Source organism: Plodia interpunctella, chromosome 1 (assembly GCF_027563975.2).
Source record: "Plodia interpunctella isolate USDA-ARS_2022_Savannah chromosome 1, ilPloInte3.2, whole genome shotgun sequence".
In the NCBI taxonomy this organism is placed as follows: Eukaryota; Metazoa; Arthropoda; class Insecta; order Lepidoptera; family Pyralidae; genus Plodia; species Plodia interpunctella.
Window position 1 is genome coordinate 9242557 of NC_071294.1, and position 23001 is coordinate 9265557.

At 34.5% G+C, this 23001-nt stretch overlaps 1 protein-coding gene and 1 long non-coding RNA gene across 2 annotated transcripts; one reads left to right on the forward strand and one right to left on the reverse strand.

Annotated features, from left to right (window-relative positions):
* The first annotated feature begins 1640 nt into the window (after window positions 1-1640).
* LOC128672042 (ras-related and estrogen-regulated growth inhibitor-like protein) lies at window positions 1641-22240 on the forward strand. The gene is made up of 7 exons (XM_053748936.1): window positions 1641-1850; window positions 14080-14172; window positions 14891-14947; window positions 15034-15134; window positions 17896-18090; window positions 19104-19281; window positions 19430-22240. The coding sequence occupies exons 2-7, from the start codon at window positions 14100-14102 to the stop codon at window positions 19531-19533; spliced, it is 708 nt and encodes a 235-aa protein (XP_053604911.1). The 5' UTR covers window positions 1641-1850; window positions 14080-14099; the 3' UTR covers window positions 19534-22240.
* On the reverse strand, window positions 15666-17655 carry LOC128672051 (uncharacterized). The gene is made up of 3 exons (XR_008404903.1): window positions 17469-17655; window positions 16198-16315; window positions 15666-15833 (listed from the first exon to the last, which is right to left on the reverse strand). It is a non-coding gene; the product is annotated as an uncharacterized LOC128672051 (long non-coding RNA).
* Window positions 22241-23001: the final 761 nt, after the last annotated feature.

The following is a 23001-nucleotide window of genomic DNA, read 5'->3' on the forward strand; positions in this document are numbered from 1 at the left end:
TATGAGGGGACTTTTGAACGATCCGATAGATAAATAAGCTAGTGTTATATAAATAACAATATAGAAATCAAGTATGTGAATCAACAGACGGAAAATAAATTATATTATATAAGTCAAATTATGGGCATCAAGAGTAACTGCATTCGTCATTGATCTGTGACCATTTTTTTATCATAGCTGCAAGTAAATTGCCTTCCTACACGCACTTTTTTTTGTCTCATCATACCATATTGATAAATAAATTATTGATCAAAAATGTCCGTAATTTTAATTAAAACAGACTGAAACTGACAATTTCTCTGGCCGTACGTATGGTCACCGTAGCCGCATTACATTGATGCAATAGATTATAATGATATTATGCAACGTGTATTTCCGAGTCATTGGCCCACTCCCAAGGGATTCTCCGCCTTAGGAACACATTTGATGTAATATTGTGATATAACTTCTGCACATGCATAAATTTCTCCAAAATAGAATCAGTAATAAGATCCCAGATGCTCCAAAGTAATTTTAATTACGTTAACAACTACAAAAATATGTACGTAATATGCATTAAATATATACTAAGGATACATAAAATATACTGAATAGGTTGATATTATGAAATATAAGTACGTAAACTAATGCATTTATCACATAATGTAAAGGTGAAATATATACGAATCAGGTCGTAAACTGGTCCTGCCATAACTCCTGTAATCGACACTTACCATCACTGGACCAATAACAATAAAATGCTTTCGGCAAATCCGAAGTGCTTACGAGAAATGCTTACACTATCCTTGGACTATTTTTTGGTAAACAAGTTTGATTCGATCAACATTATAGCTCCTCTACACTATCGTCAATAATAGACGAATACATGCTTCGTGGTAAACTTATCCATCATCGCCGATACCCGACAATCATCTCCAACACACGATTTGTCAGATTTGCATGTATCATAGACAGTCCAGTAAATCATCGAAACGTGGATGATTGTCCCGATTATAGACGATTACACATATACCGAAAAATAGCCGATAGTGTAGAACAGGCGTTCTGTGTGAACTCGTCAGCCGGTGAACGATCATTTTATTTCCAATCAAACAGCCACTACGGTATCAATTCAAAATTTCATTACCCCGTTTGTAAAGCCATCAAAAAACATTTTTTTAATTGAGCGATTATTGAAATCTTTTTGTTGTGTTATTTATCATAACACAAGTAAGGTTATTGTTATTTTTATTAGCTATTTCATAGACTTCGTTTGCGATCTGAAATATAAATGACCTTTGGCATAGAAGATCAATAAAACAGTTATTTTAACCTACTTTCATATTCTATTCCTTGTACTATCATTCTTTATATGGAACTCGCTACATTTCTACTTGACTTACTTTTAGATATTTCCTTGAACAGAAAGTAGAGCGTTTATCCTTATATGGGAGAGTAATTCAAAACTTCAGAATTCAGTTAGGGCTTATGGCTGATGAAGCAGCAGTGGTCAGCTGTCGCGGGATGCAGATGATTGGGGATCAATGCTCCCATTGTGTGACAGCGAGAATTGGGCTCTGGATTCCTTCGGTATTTTTGCATATAACCCGAGGAACAGGCGAAGCGAAAACAGCCACGTCGTATATATAGGATGGAACGATGGCGCGGGGATCAGTCTCCCGCAGACGCTCCACGCTGAAACACGTCTCGAGCTTCTGAAAACTATTTCTCAATTACTCCTTTGATAAATAATATTTTAAACACAGTGCAGGACTAGTGAGGTGACATTATACTGACTTTCAAGTGATTGTTGTTCGTGGGAAGCCGCTGAAGCTCATTATTATAAAGCACCGGCATTTTTTGTTAAACAGGTGAGTCGCATTCCCAAATTTTGTATATACGTCTTCTTCTTATCAAATTTGTTCCAAATATCTCTGTTAAAAATTGAAGTTGTGTAAAGTGAACCTTCAGAAATAGAATTCCTATTAAATACAGACTAATTCCGAATAAATTTTAGCAGAATCACTGCAATTCTAAGAATGTCGGATCGATGAAATCGCTATAATAGAAATGTCTGTCGCAGCTTCAGTTATGAATGAAAACTGAGATTCTAAATATGCATGTTTTGTAAATTTCGTAGTAAAGAATAGTTACAAGTTGATTAGTAGTTTGACGAAGTCTACATTCGGTAAGTGTCGATTAATAAGGATCTCATATTTATACTATTTAGTGCCATATTGGATCTCTAACAATTCTGCTTTTTCATTTATCCTTCTTTTTATGTTTGAAGTTTTATTATAAGCATTTTTTGAATATTTTATTAATGTCGTATATGCCTTATGTTCTTTTAAGAAATATTGATATTTAAAGAAATGGAAATTACTGTATCAAACAGCACTAGTGATCATGAAGGGTTTTTTTCATTTGGGAGTTTAAGTATCTTAACTGTACTCTCTCCATATCAACTGTTTTATCCTAAATTAACCTTCAATTTCGAAAAGATCGATTTTTCGCCCCCGGATAATTTGTAATATTCGCGCAGAATCTGTCACATATTTTGCATCTATGTTTCAAAGCAAATATTAGGAACCTAAATTTATAATCCATTATAGATGTATAGTTTATCAAATATTCATGTTTTATTTGAAAGTTGGCAATTCCCGCCCACACCCTCTTGTAAACTGAGGCTTTCACAACACGGGTTTATAACCATAATATTTTTATTGCAAAGAACAATTTATGGATATCGTACACTACTACTACCACCAGATACATAATACCAAGTAACTAATAGTTAGTAAGGAGAAGCGCAGGACCCATGCAAGCAGAATTGCACAATGAAAAGTGATAATAATTTTTACTGACAATTGTCTAAACAACCGCATCAAAACCGGTTGATCCATACGGAATCTTACTGAGGGACAAGAAAATATATAAGACATAAACTCATAACACCCCTCTTACAACACGTCAATACTCGTTTAGAGTAGAGGTAAAATTATATTATACTTATATTTATCAGATGCGTAGCATAATCTTAACTGGTTAGTGTTAGTGCGTCAGATTTGATAGACTAACTAATGATGTGCTTGAACGTCTTGATGCCGGTTTGAGATCTCCCAGATTTTTAATTTTAGCTTAAAATTTAATTGTGTACAAAAATTCTTGTGTCTTGAACACGTCAAAGACGTTTATTTACAAATCAATATTTTCGGTTACATTTGGTTTATTTTAGCAAAAACTAAAATATAATTGAAACAATGGTGGAAGTTATTTTCAACTAATTTTTTTCTATTATCCTTATCTTTAGTTTTGTGATTTCCGCATTCTATTTTCCGCATTTCTTTCGGTCTTTTCCTCTTTTAGAATTTCAAATCTGTTTTTTAATTACAAAAATACTGACAAATTAAATAAAGAAAGAAAAAGGAAAAGGAAAATACCTAATCTTTTCCTTTTTCTGGATTTCAATCTTTTAATTACAAAAATACTGAAAAATTAAATAAAGAAAGAAATAAACAGGAAAAGACCTAATCTTCTGATCTCCTTTTTCTGAATTTCAAATCTGTCTTTTTATTACAAAAATACTGACAAATTAAATAAAGGAAAACTAAATGCCATCTCTATAATTCAAAATTCAAGAATTATTATTTCAAATGAATATAAATAAACACTATAAACACTTTGCGTAAAACGCCAATCTAATAATGGTTAATGGTTAGTTCTGACTTTTCCGCTTAGCGACGGAAAATGGTCATGTTTATTGTCGCGGTATCCTTCAGGAGCATTACGGAATTACCGACGACATTATCCACTCGACTCATAATTACAATTTACATACCTAATTGGTCTCTATGAAAAACAACCTCACAATCGAATGTTACATCTTCCAACCAATTATTCAGTTAAAACGAAGTCGGCAATAATAACGAACATCGATTACATCGGTACCTTCAGATTAAACTTGAAGTATACCAATGTTATTTTTTAATAAATAAAAGATTTCTTTTTGCTCCTTTTTTTCTAAGTATTAATAAATCTAATCTATTTTTTTATAAAGGACATATAACTTTTTGTAAAAATTCTTGCAATATATATATATATATACATGTGCTATACATTCACAACAATCTTCTACTTCTTATTTAAGAACTATGCTTTTGTCGATGGACTATTCGTCATGCCTAACACCAGTCTATTCACCGCTTTACTTTGTTAGGTCTTGATACTGTGTCTGGATACGACACTACGGATATCTGCCTTTCAGTTGGCGCACAAAATTTATTCTCGATTTAGGACCAATTCTTCCCTGCACCTATTAATACTAAAAAGTATAAAAAATTCCTAATACTTCCTAATGAACTAATCATAATATACAAAGACATACCGACTGTCTAATCATATTGAGATGTAGTCCTAAAGCTTCTAACCCAAAATGATAAAGTAACAACACGGCATATAACGGCACGGCACCCGGGACAAACCTGATTTTATAGTTCCTCGCGAGTGTGATAGTCGCGGGCTGATTGCTGGGCAGATTGCCAACGCACGCCTATCGCCCGTGGAGGTTTTCTAAATACGATGTTTTTCATTCATAAACAAAGAAACATAGAGTAGTATTGATATATCCGAAATCTCTTAGTTCGATCAAATAGAACAGAATCATCTAGCAACAGCCACAATAGATTATGTGGGTGTACCATCGATTCTGTTTAAATGTAATCACAGTAAATACATCGGGTCCACCGCAAATAGAGTTGTTAATTAACTGACTTACAGGCTTAGACTGCGGGGACAATGTGCAAATCCGGGATAATACATGGCATTTATTTTCATCACAATCAACGTGAATGTGACCACCGGCCATTTTCGTAAATAAAACTGGAGGCAATTTTCCATTCTCTTTGTAATTGTCCATTCGTAAAGTGGTGCGTAGTTGGGACTTGGGCATGGATTGTTTACGAAAATTTTATTTATAGCCTCTTTGTGAGAGTAAACTTTTCTACTGGAAATTAAAACATTATAATAGCAGCCTTCAGAAAGACAAAGTTCGCCTATATAAAACTCTCATCTCAGCTTTCTCAATTTAAAACGTGAACATGTTCTGATTGGGTTATTACCCTAATTTACAATTAGGATTCACGGCTCATTTCATGTGGTAATTAGAGTGTCTTGTATAAGTTTGGTAAGTTCTCCAAGACAAAAATAACATAAACCACTTCTGAAATAGTATAGACACTGAAAAGAAAAACATAATTCGGTAAAACGCGAGTGTGTTCAATTCAGACGGCCACGGTCACCAGCGCCGCAGTCCATTGCTCCTCGTGCCAACTATGCCGAACATGCTGACCTGTGCTGACGTCTACATTACATACACCACTAAATTACTCTAATGCGGAATCTCTAAATTATTTGCCACTCCGTGTCACCACCAAAACCATTTGTCTTCTACATCGAGATTTATTTTTAAAAATGTATATTTACTTAGTTATAAATAGCGCCCGCCACTGCTGTCGTTTCACCTTTACGGTAAGCCAATGATATTGAGACAGCAACATGTAGAAACAAAAGCTATTAGGTAATACCATAGATAAAAGAAATATAGTAATACTATATTCTGTTTAAAATAAATGGGTCGAAAACATAGCTTACCTAATACTTTTAACCTTTAACAAAGTCCTACTAATATTTTAAATTCGAAAGTTTATGAGGATGTATGTGTGTATATTTGTTGCTCTTTCGCGCAAAATCTACGGGAGCGAAGCCCCGGAGCGCAGCTAGTCATATATATGCTTTTGAACTACACTCGTGAATTATTTATTTATGTAATCTCCATAATTGCAGTATGAATCAAGGTTTACCATAAAAGCTTTCTCCGCTTGGAACTTAACATAATTTGCTACTAAGTAATGTGACCGATCGATCTACTTATGACATGTTAAGGAGGTGAAATACCGCAAGTCTGAGAACCGAATGGAATTTACACTTGCACTTTGAGCAAGACATTAAAGCAACGTCGCCGGGAACTTTGTATGAACAAATTATTATTTTTATATTAATTGATTTATTAGAATCGAGTAGAATTATCATAGATTTTAATATAAAAATCGATGCCATTAGCCTTTAAATTTAAATTCCAAACCTCATTAAAGAAAACCGAATTGAGATAGGAATGGGTTGAATAAAATATATCATCCCATCGCAATATGTTGATCATTTAATTGATTGTGTTACATTAAAGGTAAATTATAAACTGTAATAAAAAAAGCCTATTTTTTATTACAGTTTATAATTTACCTTTAATGTAACACTGAATCTATAATTAGATCGAATCGATTAGAAATACGATTGTAATCGAAAGACGTCTCCAACAGACTTCTCAAACAACTTTAATGCACTGGGAAACTCTAGTTATCCTAATTTTAGGCTCCACAACATCTCGTATGAGTCAGCCGAAGTTGAGCAATTCACAACCGGGTTAAAGTTTATTGTTAGGTGTAAATGGGTCAAGTTTACAACAAATACATTGGCTGAAGGGTATCGAGCGGCTGTAAAAAAACTATTTAACATTCCTGACATTCTATTGACGAATATTACACGCTGCTGAGCGCGCCGACAGGATGTCAACTTTAAAGTGTATTTCAGTATTTTTTTTGTACAGTTATTTTAAAGACGCTTAAGAAATATTACATGGAGAAGGCAACGGCAATTAATAGTGAAAAGAAAGTCGTTATGTGTATTTCATTCTACATAATTACCACGACCCTCAACCATGAGGAATGCATACACGACTATGAAGAGAAGAAATTTTACAATCTTACAAGACAAAATAAATCATATAATGACGACACTTTAAAGACTATAAATTACACCACTAATTTCAAAGACTGTTTGAATTATACATTATCTAGTTATTTCTGGTTCGGAATTGAATGAATCAGTGGTAGATTGGACGGTAGATGCCGGTGTTTCGTAACACTAACATAAACTACGAGCTACGAGGTAAGCACCCGGCCGTGCATTTAGCATCAACATCCTCTGTTTGCTAAGGTCGCACGGTACGGAGATATTTGTAAACGATCAAAATAACACGAACCTTCAAATTTCATTCATGCGAGGTTTTGGCTCGGAGTCTTTGCTAGTATCCTCAAGAATTTTATTCACTCTACTCTTTTTTTGTATTGTAATCAATCTAATAGGTTAAAAACCTAAATTTAAAATCCAACCTAATATTTTTCTTTTGTTTTTTAGCTTTATGTTTTCATCCTTCCACTCCTTGTCAAACGATCTCAAATCATTTGACCGTATGCCTGCCTCTTTTCTTGTAAACACTTCACTACATTTTGGTAAACTGAATTATGTGTATTTCTTCGTGTTGAGCAGATTTATACATGCATATTTACAATACATTTATCTTGTACAAAATACGTTCATTTCCCGTTAACATTCTCTCTTTATATAGATTTTTAGCTTTTGGACTTCAATTTGAAGCAGCCCTTCAACTTTTGAAGAAAAGGTCTCTATGATTATAGTTAACTTTAACTATGTATTATATTTAGACAAAAAATTACACCAAATTGTTACTTTAATTAGAAGTGCCGATTTGGACCATAGTAACTAAGCATAGTAACAATTTCCTCAATTAAAGAAGGTACAATCAAATAGCAATTAGTTGTTGGAAACCTTTGCTTATCCAAGATCGATGACTCCGGGAGGATCGCTCTCGACAAACAAACTGAAACAAGCAGCATTATTCAGTAATACTTAATATTACAACGTCTCTCCGTCTTTAAAATAATAATTTGAGGTTGTATTTGGCGTATTCGGGATAAATCCTGAACATGATTAATGCTCACGAAATTTAAGTAAAACAATGTCAATATCGTCAACACTCGCTATTCTAGATCGCAGAAGCTCTTTCATCCAGTCCATCATAACAAGCTAAGCTAGAAATAAAAATTAAAAAAACACAAAACTTTTCCTCGGGCCACAGATGCGCGCGTCTGTTTAATGAGACAAACAATTCAAATTTGAAACACGTAACAATTCGTCTGACAGTTATTACTAGCCTTTTATCTCATTCTTACCGTAATTATGAAAATTGAGCACAGTTTTTCCACGAGAGAACGAGGTATCTAAACATGTGTAAGTAGGTTTATTATCGCTTGCTTGTTATTCTTAAAAGATGAGCGTTTAGTCGAACAATTCTCGGTAACACGTAACAAAAGGCGTATTTTAACTTTATTCTTTGTGTAACACTTTGTGGCAATTAGGAAATAAATTATGCGTGGTCAGTTCTATGGAATTAGCCCTGATCTTGTTTCGTGGGGGAGACGGAAGGCCAAATATATGTAAAATGCATTCGGGCCTTTCTCCAGTGGCAGTGTCGTGACGTCAGCCAAGGCTCAGGACCTTAGCTGTTAACCTTCGAGCCTCCAGCCGAGATTATTATGCGTGACTCGCCAAATTACATCAAGGCCCTGCCCTCTAGCCGAGCCTTAGAGAGTAAGGAAGACCTTGAAGGATATCGCTAAATTGTGTACGTACCTACGTTTATATATACGTTCTAAATTTTCGAGAATAAGATGATAAATTAATCGTATCGGAAGTTGCAAACATCACTCATGTTCGTATACGACGTCTACATCAACTAAAATGTTTACTCTCACAAGCGCTTAATTTTTATTTGGAACAGTAATTTTTAATTTTTATACATTTAGAATAAAATTAGTTTTGAAATTAATGTTATTAACAATTAGTGATTTATACGAAGTAAATTATTCTATTATTAGCTAATAATGAATTACTGCATCTTAATATAGATTTTAGAAAACTAAACTACTTTATTTACTGAACATCCTATCTAAGTATCCAAAAAATATACAATATTTTCTTATAGCAATTTGCAACTGCAGTTTAACCAAAATTAAATGTATTATGATAGCTGACCAATTTCCCGATCCCCAGTCCGCCCCCGCGTCGGCCAGCCCCCGACGTGCACCGCCACTCGACTCGCCCACGCCTCTAACCTTTCACCAGTCACTAACGAATTGCCTAATTTGTCTCACTGCTTATGTGCTTTTATAGCTCTAGTAATTATATTACATGTTGTAGTATGTAATTGCCTCATAGGTTTCTAGTTGAAACTGTCCTGAAGTGAAATTCTGTTTGGTAAGAATATCTAAATTCATGAGTTAGTTTATTTATTTATTACTTACACCACCCTTAATGCATTCTATAAGTTTTGAATAAACTCTACCATGAAACAGGATCAGCTTAGCGACTTGTTACAATGATTATTGAATCATCTACTTCATTAAATACTGAAAAAGGTGTTCTAATCTAGAATTACCAGTAACGTAATTTTATTTTCACATCATAAACGACCAGTACTTACCTAAAGCAGCACATAAGTGTGGCACTTAAAGTATCCAGAAGTTCACAAAGCACGTGTCGTATTTTACTACGCGACGTCCTCATTCCAAAAGATATCCCGAAAATCTGTAAATAAGTAGAACCAAACTGGGTCAGGCTGGAATTTATCTGGCGGTCACAAAGTTTGCTGGAAGCTGGAGGTCTAGGGAACTTTGACATTTATGCGATCATTACGTGGGTGGCTGGATTACGTGGCCAGGCGTTTGCATTACACTACGATATTTCCTTCTCGTTTTTAAAAAAATCCACCCTTAATTAGAAATGTCCCACAAAATTTAAACTGTTACGTTGTGACACTTACATTACTTATATTTTATGTAACACATAAAGGGCTGGAGTGCCTGAACTATAAAGAAATACAATTTATTTTGCGAATCCCTAGAAGAGTACAAAATACGTAAACAAAATTATTTTGAGGGCAACACAGAGAAAATCAAAACGGGACTTATGTGTGTGTTTGACATTACATTGTCTGGAACATTAACCAATACGTTTACACGATGTCACATATAAATAATTGTAGAAGCATCATAATACTATTCAGTTCGATCAAGTTTTATAAACATTGCCGAGTATATTCATAAACCTAAAGGATAACTTTTAGTTTAACTACTCGCCTTTTCTACCTATATAAAATTGTTATAACATATAAAATGTTGTATACAATATAAAATGTTATTAACAATTAGTGATTTACACGAAGTAAATTATTCTATTATTAGCTAATAATGAATTACTGCATCTTAATATAGATTTTAGAAAAATACCGAAAAGATTTTAGTGCAAATTTTTATGACAGGTACTACGTTGACACTTGATAATATCTCAAGCATGATTTTGCAGTTTTCTACTATGTAATAGTGTTAGGAAATGGTTAGAATCATAACGTATCCTTCTGTGATAATGCTTATCTATCGTGGATACAACATGAGGAGCGGGAGACACGCATTGCGCTCAAAATTGATTTCTCTTTACGCTCCACTCATTACATACACAATGAGACATTCCTATTTATTCCCAACGTAAACAACGCGCTCAATCCAAAACATATTGTCGTCGTGACGTCACAACTATAGCTGAGGCGTAAATTTATTGAAATCGTGAGTTACGTACCAGAGTTGTATTTTACATGGGGAGGTGTCCAATTAGGTGATAATAAAGCGAAATTGAAAAGCGATGTTACTGCCCAGACGTGGTGACCGATACCAGATCTAGTCTGAAATTTATTGTGAAGGTTTTGTTGTCTCGACATCAGCTCAATACATTGTACGTATTTACTTTTCATTTTATTCATTTTACGAGTTTTATACGTTTGTCACCAGGTATAAATTAATTTACTTATCACGTTCGATCCAAACAGGAAGTGAGTTATAGAAATCATGGAATACGAACGTCATATGAAAAAGTTTTCTCCGGATATTTCTGGTTCGTCGCGAGTCGCGCCGGCCGGTATTATTGCTGGCGCCAAACATAAATAAAGTCGATCGCGCTTGTCACCGACTCAGACGCACTTTTTCAAACAAGCACGCGAAGACCGCTAAAATTCATAAAATTTATTTTAATAGGGATGTCACTTTGTGACGATAAAGTGACGTTAGGGACGTCATTTTTACGTTAAAATAATTACCGTATAAAAAAAATAATACGTGAAATGATAAAGCTAAATCTGGAACATTGAAATAAAGAATAATAGCATCCGCATTTACAATTTTAAGTTCTGAAACGTGTGAAATTTTGATTCTTTGGATCACACAATATCAAGACCATCTTTACCAAATAATTTGTGTAAGATATTTTCCATTAACTAATATCAAATCTACATGCAAAAGTAACATTAATAATCTCCAGGTTTTAATAAGCCCACAAGTAGATAACAATTTATTAAAGGCTGTATACAATATCAGGTTATGAAAATATGATATCAATAAAACTCATATAAGCCTTCTGTTACCATGCTTAAATTAATATTATCTCGTAATATTCAACTGTTGATAAACATATAATATTGTAAAAAAGTAGCATTTTCTCCTACATTTTCATGATACGTGTCGTTCACAAATCGCAACTGTTTGCGAGAATTTGCGTCATGAATTTTATTATTTAATATAAATTGCTACTCGAATCATTGGATGAAACGCATTTAACTGCGTTAACGTGTCACGAAGTTATGACATAAATGTCCATAGCAGCAATATTTTTTATAAAATTGCCAACTTTTGTGTAGATGATAATGGGATTTTTTACATTGAAATACGAGACATATAAACTCATTCAAACCAATTAACGTAATGAAATAATGGCATTACTTTTAGATATTTCTATAAAATCAGACTGACACAGCTAGGTTCAAAATCTTCCAAAGTAATGTTGAAGGGTCAAAGGGTTGCGAACTCTGTGATTGCGTCGCAGTTATGAGAACTTGTTTACTTGTAGGGACACCTGCCATGTGTCCACGGGCTTAACTCGCTGAAGTATAGGTTTGTATGTAATGGGAATACCGATGTAAACAATCGTATTTCAATACACAATACGCATCGGCCTGGAAACTAATCCCCAAATTCAATAACATTCAAACGAGAGCAAAACAAGTACAAAGCACCGTACGTATCTTGTTTGTAACATTTTGGATATTACAGATAAGTCATTTAAAATTTTATTTTCAAAGGATGAGATCGTATTTTAGAAAAAAGCTTTTAAAAAGACGAGTGAAATTATGGTAGGTATAAGAGGAAACTTAAAATTACTTTGGGAGTACTTGAGACTGATCCATTATTGAAAAATCAAATTTGTATTAACCTTATCAAAACGTATGATATTGTCAGGACGGTACGTTGTCAGTTTTCTCCATAGGGTATTCAACCAGTGTTGGCTGACGCAGCTACTAAAAATAAAATACCCCGCATGGCTCACCGAGCTCCTGTCATACGAACATCGAGCAACACAGCGTTTGCTCAGCAAATTAAAAATAAAACTATCCATAAACAAAGGTACCCCAATTATTTTCGGCTCACTCTGCATTTGATTAATGGCCCGATCGAACCCGTCGTTATTTTTAATTTTCATTGAACATTCTGTGTCATATATGATTTTCCATGGAAAAGTTTTCAGTACTACAAATATTTATGGAACATTTAATGGTCGTAACCTGAACCTATTTTTAAAAGTAAACAAAGAAGATTAATGACTGGTAAATAAGTTTATCAAAATAACAGTCAAAAGTGATTAAAATGTAAATAAAGTCACATGTGAAAAGAGGGAGATGCTTTCAAGTGATGATACAGATAACCCTAGAAGTACACTTCACCTAAGCAAGCGTCTAAATACATGATAGGAATTTATAACTTAGGTACCTATAATTAAGCAAACAATCACTAAAACAGATTTTCCTGAAAATCTAATAAGATTCCTAGTAAGATAAGATCCGACTAAGTAATAGACTCTTAAATTCGTTAAATTTTACCTGTAAAAAATGTAATCTTTCTTAATTGCTGTCTCAATGACGCGTAAGGCAGCATTGCGGCTTGACGTCATCGGCTAATGAATGGGCAGAAACAAAACGCCGCTTATCTCACCAAGATTTTCGGTCTGGAACCACACGTCAGCGTGTGTAGCTAATGAGCTCCTAATCTCTTCAAAAATAGCCCCAAAGGCGTCAATAGATGCGATTAAGTTAATAAGCAGACGTGATTTGTACAGGTGGACTAGAGTGAACGCGCTCAGAATTCTGTGTTTTGTTAACCACATTGGAGTCAACCACAACCGCATTGGAGCCTAGAATTCATATTCCTACTTTTTCGTTTGTACGGTCTGAGGCCGTAGTAGTACATGATTGTCAGAAGATTGGCACGACATTCTAATCATATTCTACTTACTTAACTATGACATATCTAATTATACGGATCCCTTTTTAAATTTCAATTTTGAATTTGTCCTTAACTTAACATAACTTCTACTAAAACAGCTTTGTGTGTTAACAATCATTTGATATAGCTCTACAATGATTAATGCGTGTAAAGTTATTAAAGATACATAGTTTAAGATTTTATAACGATCATAACGGAAAAATTCATTGATTCGAAGCTCTGTTTTTGATATTATAAATAGTTAAACCGTCTTCCTGTGTATCGATCATAACATTTTATAATATATCGCAAAATCATGGTTTGGGTGATTTTGACCAAAATAACAACACAATCCGACACGCAATGTGTGTTTACGAAATAAACTAGGATTCATGTGTTTACATAAAGGAAATCTGTTGAAGACGTTACATAGTATCAGTGACGTATTGTTTCTGAGTAGCATATGATGCGATACAAGTTCGAATGACGTTCGGTCAATCCGTGAAGGAATCATCTATAGCGTTTTGAATGATTCTCTCACTCTGCATTGGTTTTGTTCACTAAGACACAGTGTCGGTGATGATTCTCAATAAATTTTTTGCAATGGTAATGAATTGTTTGGCCGTTTTCTTTCTCAATTTATACACTAGATGACAATGTCATCGACGAGAGTACAGGTTTCCTCACGTTTTTTTCCTTTTAAGCAAAATCATTCCAATAATTACACCATAACATAAGCCTCGGAATTACTTTGAGGTTCTGAAAACAATTTATGTGATTTGTCTCTATACATTTATCTTATTCATTTGTTTTTTCTTTGTTTCAGATATAATAAACTAGTTCGCAATGAGGGACGAGCGCGCAAATTTGCCACGAGTGAGGATTGCCGTCATTGGCAGCTCCCGCGTTGGCAAGTCTGGTAAGAACATTCAGCAAAAAACAACCCACGTAACTCATCGTTTATAAATAGAGCAAATTACTTACATAAAAACAACTCTGTTGTACATTTCTAATATAAAATTTTCGCAAATCTCACATCTCTGACGCGACCCAAATTCCAGAGAGTTGTCTTAATCTAATTGATTTCATTCGTCATAACGAAGTTTCTACTCCCTTGATATATTTTATTGCACGCTAAAAACAACTCTTCTATTTTATTTTTTTCTGAAATTTTTGATATAGAAAGTTAGTTACATGTCGACCCGACTACCGATATGATTCCAACTGTGCCCTGAAATCTTACTTTAACAATAATCAACAATTATTTCCATTATAGAGAATTATGTAACCAGAAAAATTACCGAGAAATTAGAATAGGCTATAGCACTAGATAGTGTTATGTTGATTCAACAGTCAATCCTTTTATAAATATCACGATATGACGTTAAAATCAATAAACATTGTAACGGAAAGTCTTTCAGCCACAGCTAGCATTTGACGGACAACTATTTTTAAATACGTAAATTTTACGGACAAATTCTGACAGCCAACATATAGGTTCTGTAGACTTTTGCTCATTCTTCTTTATAATTAGATCATTTATGCGTTTTAACGAAGTTCAAACAAACTCAAATGCCCTCTCTTAGGTCTGGAAAACTTTGAAGTGCTTCTATTATAAATTATTTTTATTGTTACAGCACTTATTGTCCGCTATCTGACTAGGAGATACATCGGAGAATACCATTCCAACACAGGTAAATATCTAATTTTGATTATCCTTAATTTATATGAACAAAATATGAATGGCATTGGAACTAACATATTCCATATTTTTCTACAGATCTGCTGTACAGACAGACAGTGCCTATAAATGGCACGCCAGTCGAGCTGGAAGTGATCGATGTGTCTGGATCCAACTCCGACAAATTTCCAGCTGAACAGGTAATATGATCATCCTTCAGCAAAAATAAATAATAATACTGTAATACTGTATTATCTCGTACATCACAGACATTGAATGCATTTTCACTTTGATTATGACAGAGCTTCCATAGGACTTGTGCACCATAGCAACAACGGGCGGTTTATTTACCAAAGGCGCTGGTGCCGCCAGCTGTGTTGAGTTTTGCGTAAATCCCCTTCTCAACAATAATTGTAACGACGCGAAGTTTATCTTGAGTGGTCTTGAAAATGATAGGTACTTTTGGTGCGATTAAACGTTTTTATTTACTCGTTAACTGTTACCTTCGCTTTGACTTCGGTTTCAAAGGATCTACTGAATTAGAATGTAGGTTAATGCAATTCTATCACTAACCTTGTCAGAGAAATCCTCCATCCTCACCTTCGCTGGCTCGCTTTAAACAAATGTAAGTCGACCTCTGCGGGCTAAACAATAATATGCGTAGTAAATCTCCGAGAGATTAAGGATGTCTGTGATATCATAAAAATAACAACAAGGTTAATATTTTGTGAGTTTATTTCGAACAATTATAGAACTTCAAACAAGAGTTCAAACATCTTCCGTTTGCGTTGGTGGACCGCTGGATATAATTGCTATTAAGATGTTTTGTCACGTTATTCGAAAATGTATGTAGGTAGTGCTTAGGTAGAATATCTGTAACTCGTGTAACATCGCAAATCCTGGAATAAGTAGGATTCGTTGTAACATTCCATATCTGATTTAATGGTTTATAAAACGGTTTTATTCATCTGTTGTAAAATAGTAAATATTTATTATTAACCGTAAACTGAAAGACATCAAATGGCATTAATAATGCAGCGTTATGTTGTTCTATGTAGTAAACACAGCCGAGTTTTACTGACCTACTACAATTTAAACAATCCGCGGTCTCATTTGAAACAGGAACGAGTTCAGTATAATAACTTCTTACATATTTGTTACATGTTATGATAACACGCGGTATCGAAGCGCATACAAATCAATGTTACGAGCGCGGTGTGCCTTCCGCAAACAAGCGTTTAATAAAACCAAGACTGAACTCACTTTATGATCTTGCAAGTAGGTTAATCGTCGAGAACTCGGCATATAGTGATGTTAGAGGCAGCAATCTGTCGAACGGAACCCGCTCCGGTGACCTGCTCGAGTGAACTGCCGCTGGTGACTCATAATGTTTACAGTTGTTTAAAAATATAGGTATGGATAACTAACGTTCCTAAGCGAGACGAAGATTCAAACAAGAGTTGATGCTAATTTAGTGCAATTTTTTATTTATTTTGACCGTAGTACTTCAATATACCTACATTTAAACTTAATATAGATAAATTCAAATAATCATAATAAATATATGGTAGGGATCAAAGTAGAATGGAAAATACACCACCGACAAAAACCTCGTTCTAAAATTTATTGATGATGATGATAATTGATGTTACTTGGAAGGTAGGCACTATATTTTGTTATGTGTTTACTACAAGCAGTTGCTAAGTGCGACAGGATCGTCTAGAGTCAGATATTGATCTTTCGCAGCAAGATCTGTCGCCAAGTGGTCATCTCGTTGGCGTGGCGACAGGGAATATGAGAACAGGGTCGGCAGACCATTACCTACACCTCATTGAGGAGCCAATATCGAAGTACTCAAATAATAAATATCAGATTTCAGAGGATAAATGACAATATAATAATGGTCAGATAAAATAATAAGTCTCTATCGTAATTAAAAGGAAAAGAAAACTAACAACATGTGTTGCGTTTGTAGTAAATGAAATACGCCAAATAAACACCATTAAAACATAAAATGCAGAGATATCATTATAAGTCACACTATCAGTATCTAATACATGCTTAATATATGCTATATATATTGTGTAATATATATATATATATATATATGGTTTGTAATTTTCTTGTCTTATGATAACACTGGCCACCGTTGCCACAGGTTACGTGGGCGGCCCGTGAATCCGCGCGACCAATTTTAAAGCGAATTCTTGGCTCAAACACAGTAATTAATCTCGCACATTGTCTAGCCTTAAGTCGACTAATAATTTTATGATTTAAATAATTATTTATACAAAATCACAACATTAACCTATCAAGAAATCTGAAACGTGTTTAGAATAGTTCCAGTTGCAAATAACTCTAAGGAACTCATAGTAACAGCCTATTTGAGTTCCAGACAGGAATCCGAGACAGTCCTAATGGAGCGCCAAGAGGCGAATGTTTTACTTAAAATTAAACAAACTGAAATCTTAAGATGGTTTAGATGTAGCCGGTTTGTTTGCACAATTGTGAACTGTCTGAAAGCATAGGCCTACCTCATGGGGAAGTCCAACAGTAGTAGTAGTGTCTGAAATTTGTATCAACTCTTACAATTGTTATATTTATATTTGTTGCGCGAGTGCGGTTTCACCTTAACTAAATCACATGTTACTTATTTGGTTTCAAAGTCTACAGTTCAATTATATTTTCTTGACGAAAGATGAGACCGTAAAACACATTAAACATTTGGCAATATTCCTCGGTCAAAATATCAATAAATGTCAAAATATTTACATCACCAATGTCAGATTTCTTTACATATTTGAATGCTTTGTTCTACTATACTTACCAATATTATAAAGCGAATTTGGGTGATCATTCGATCACCCAAATTCGCTTTATAATATTATATGTTAATCACGCAATATCTACGGGTAACCTGATTCCATATGCTATAAGCAAAAATATAATTGTTTGTCGTAGATCCAATGGGCGGACGCGTGTCTGCTGGTCTACGCGGTGACAGACCGGAGCAGCTTTGAGTACGCCACCGAAGTCCTGGAGGCGCTAAAGAGGTCCCCGCAGCCCGGCAGCCCCGCGCACGGGCCCGCAGGCTCACCTGCCGCCATGCCCATAGCCCTGCTCGGCAACAAGACAGATCTGGATCATTTGCGACAGGTATAACGGCAAACGTCATTATATAAAATATTATTATTTATCAACATAGTTACAATACATTCATGGCTAAGGATCGTGGTTACGAATGAAAGACGACTTTCTTGGTAATATTTCTAGACTGGTTTGCCGTAGCCTTCAATATAATTCTTTCATTTGCCTCTTGTTATTCGTACAACAGTACTCAATGTAGGTACCTACTTACATGTCTTTTCAAAAGCATGAATATAGTTTATGTATGTGTATGCACGTTGTTTATAATCTATCAACACCCCAGTAGCTTAAAAAATACATGTAGTCCTTTTTAGCATAAAATTCACAGAATGTGATGTTCGGAGCGTGGGAGACATAAAAGTAATTCAAAATCAATACCTATCAGAAATTTAGAAATTGTGTTAACAAGGAAGATTACAGCGCGAGACAAAGTTTGCTCACTGCTTAGGAAACAGAATTGTGGAACAAATAATGAATTCAAGTCTACTGAAACTTAAAATAGATTTATAACACTTCAATGCTTCGTTGATAAAACATCTATTATTTGTCAAATTTCCTTATCAGATAATACGGAAATCTCTAGACTTCCGTAATAATGAATGAATACTAAGTAGTTTCATAAATTATAATAAGTACTTATAATTTAGGCATTTCGTATTTAGATTTAAAATTACTTTAACTATATTTAACAATCAATTAAGATTTATCTAACATTTACTGACAGTTGATATACACCTGTTTACATCTAAACACCTCCTATCATTGCGATGATGCTAAAGTTTAAACAATGGTCTGAAGGAAACAATAGACGTCCGCGTTGGGGCTCACGTTCAAACACAAACGTGTCTAGATGTCTACTGCTAACAGACAGCTTCCACATCGCACAATAGCTGAAGCCCTTCAAATACAAACTACGTGTTTGAGAGTGTCCCATTGAAAACCTGCCAGTCTCATAATGTATGTGTGAAACTTGGAGAACATTTGCCTTCGTTTGTATTTCACGGACATTGTCATCGTTACAGGTGTCAACAAAAGAAGGTCAGTCCATAAGCGCAGCGCACGGAGCCTCCTTCAGCGAAGCAAGTGTAGCCGATAACTCCGGAGACCTGTACCGTTGCGTAGACCGTCTGCTCACGGAGGTGCGCGCGCCGCAGCGCACGCGCAAGTTCTCCGTCACCAAGATGCTTGGCTCCCTCATAGGTTCGTTCTTACCAACATCTGAGTTATTTCATAAAAATGTTTTGTTCATATTTCATATAACTATTGGGACCCCTAGCAAGAAAACAGTACTTATTATAGCTTTTTCTAAAATGAAAACCAGCTAAAATCAGTTGTGGATTTATTCCAGGTGGCGCAAATAATACCAGCCCGACGAGCCGAAGCGGGTCGATGGTGGCCTGCCCTCGGGTGCCCACGCCAACGCGCGCGCCGCTGGCGGCAGCAGCCCCCTGACCGGCGCCGGCGCCCGCGCACCGCGCGCGCTGATGCTTGGCCGGCGCCGGCGCCGTGTGGCTCGCGTGCCTTCCCGTGCCCGCCCGACTCATGTCGCCCGCCCCTCTCTCTGCTGCCATCTGAAATGGACCTAAGTTATGCCTGGTGCTATCCCAAGATATCTGAAGAATCTCAAAACCTTTTAAGGTGAAAGATCTCCGTAATCCTCAAAAACATCATTAGTGCTTCTAATTTTTCACATTTATGTGAAATTCAGTGGACTAATCGGAGATAGAGCGAGAAAAAAAGGACATTTTTGTGTTGGCTATGACGCCGTAAGCCTCATCGATTGGTGCTTAGCATTAAATGAGTCTTCTATTCCATTAATTTTATTACGTACCCACAGCACTCGGAGCAACATGTTTGATTCTTGATCAGATAGTTTCATTCTCGCCAAAGATAGGATCTAGTCTAAGTTAGTATGAATACTTATGTACCTTTTGAAATCTCTGTTTAAAATGGGTTCAACTGTTTTGTTCAAAGTTATTCAAAATTTCTTGTAACATTTTGCTACTGGAATCAGTATCTGGATCCTAGAGAAATATATTGCTAGATCGATTTTGCCCCCAAATACGTCCACACAGCAGCCTTTAAATATATCTATGTATATATATTTACCATTAGAACCCTTTATATTGCTCGTTATATTATAATGCATAAACATAATATTATCTAACGATACTATTAACTTAAATAAATTTTGACAATAATGGATGTATCTTCTAATATACGATAACAAGCAGAGTTTATTATTATCATTTGTCATGTCTCAGTACTAAGAGTATATCATATGTGCCAAATATATACATATAGAAATGAAAATCATATTAAATTAACTATATATTGTAAAAAATGCCGAAGGCAACCTCTCTACAAACAGTGTACATAAAGTTAATGGTATAATAAACTTGTGATGGGTACTTTATGTAATTAGTTCTAGTTACGAGTAGGAAAGGCATTTTATTGAGAATGGCACTCACTCCTCACTCCTCACTGCATTGCTACAATGGGAAGGAGTTCTCATGGTATGCTAAGGTGCTGAATATAATAGTTACGAATATGTATTCTAAATACATAATTCGTTATGTACTTCAATATGGCCTATAAACTTTTCTATAAACAATTTTCTACTTTTACAAAGTAGTGTATGAAGATTTGTAAGCAGTGTTATTATGAGGAAAAGCTTATACTGTAATCTTTGCATTATACAAGCCTATGTATGAATTACATGTTACATTAACATTGTAAGTAATTTAATGCTTGGAAATGACAGGGATCAGGCCAAAGGTCTTATTCGAATAAAAGGACAAAATGCTATCCGGGAAAAATTGGATTAGAAATGCTACTCTGAAATTATTTTCAAAAATTATAACAATTAGGAAAATAACTTAATAAACATGATTTTACAAAGAGTTATTAACATTTTATCCAAGATTTTTTCGGATACGTTATACCACGAGAAATGCGTTCTTTTGTAGTTTAAATTGAGACGGTGCATGTGCATTACGGTGCACCTTAATATACCAAAGATGTTTTTGTGCGAAAAGTAATGCAATGAAAACTTTATATATGTATATATTTATAACGATATTAAAATTTTGGTATAAATTGTTAATTCATAAATACTTACTTATATACAATTGTATTACATTATTAAACGATTGTTGTAACCATACGATTTGTTGCCTATTCTTTAATATGAAACATTGTAAAAACGAACATTATATGTGAAGCATTGCTGTTTAAGATATTTTTCGTCTAGTCATGTAGCATAAGGGCTGTGAAAAAATGAATGTAAATGAAACCGCTGGAGGACCGTGCAGAAAGTAAAACCGATACATACATCCCTGCCCATCAAGCCTTTTCATAAAATGAGCTATGATATTTATATCGACCATGACATGATGTCTAGTCTTTTGTTATGTTTGAGATTTGTTAGAGAAAATTGTGCATTTTTTATTTATGTTCTCGTATTTATGGCCGCATACTTTAAATGAACTTCATAAAGTTATCTAGACGCTTTGTAAGACAGTAGTTTTTCAATAATTAAAAAAGCCGACGCCCGTGTGATATTTTGTAATGGAGTTGATTCAATTATCAATTTTAGTCCAAATTAAAACTTTTCATTGGCATTGAATCAACTCCGCCCGGTTTTGTTGTTTCGATGCCTAACATAAATGCTAACGCTCATGTCAAAATATGATACGATCTTCTTTTGAATAGGTATGCGACCTAACCACAGACAGATAAAAAAAATATTTTTATTTTATTGTGGCCTGCTTCACCGCTTGCTTATAACTTTATCTGGTACTTACCAGATATCCTAAATGTAACATATCAAACAAATAGCGTTAAAATTGTGTTTAACAAGTGTTGAATAGGGCTAAATGACCAATGACATTGGGCAGACTTATCTAGCATTTAGTTTGTCTGCCAGATCACAATGAAATATTTATCAGAAAGTGGTAAAACAGGCTCTAAAATCATATCAATCATAAATGCCCATAACTACATAAGTTCTGGGCATTTATGATTGCGATGATCGAAAATGATAATAGTTAGTATTAATTGTTAAGCAGACTAAAACGAGTCGGAACTGATTGGATAAGTTGTAAATATTTGATTGACTAGCTTTAATAATACCAATAAACGTTTCATAATATGAATATTTTTGTGTTTCATTTTATTAAACCCCTTTTTTGATAATCTATGATATGAGATAGATATGACTCTACTTTAGAAGCAGGTATAACTACCTGCCTAGTTTAAGTAGAAATGATGAGAAAATATTTTTCAAAAATAACGTGATTTTTTATTTACACACACATTTTCAACTTATACATATGATAGCAAGCAGTAAGTATTGATTCTCGTAGCCTTTGGAAAAATGAATTAAAACAAGATTGCTTTTTGTATGTAAATCAACATGCTCACGTATGAACTCATGTACGAAAATAAAAAAAAACACTTAAAATTATACTACACATTAAAAGGATAATTTTATACATTAATTTATTACATTAGGTTAGACATAGTAGCCAAATCTTCTATATATATAACAAGAGTTTTTACCTAATCAACGCCCAGCCTAAACCATAGAGGCTATAAAAGCGAAATTTGGGCAGTAGCTTTAGGATAATACGTAGTGCTCAGATAAGAAACGAATTTTCAAAATTTTACCCCTAAAGGGATAAAATTGGGGGTAAATTTTGTATGAAAAATAACAAAAATCTTTACTAGTTAGTAGACCACTACTTGAAACCTTGCACAAATGCTTTGCAATAAAAATAATAAAATCCGTGTTTCAGGATTTTTTAAATTTGACCTTTAGGGTAGTTAAAATGAGGATGAAAAGAAATATCGAATTCAAAATTCAAAACCATTCAAAATTTCATCAACTAAAGAGACAGCTCAGCGGTAAACACTTTC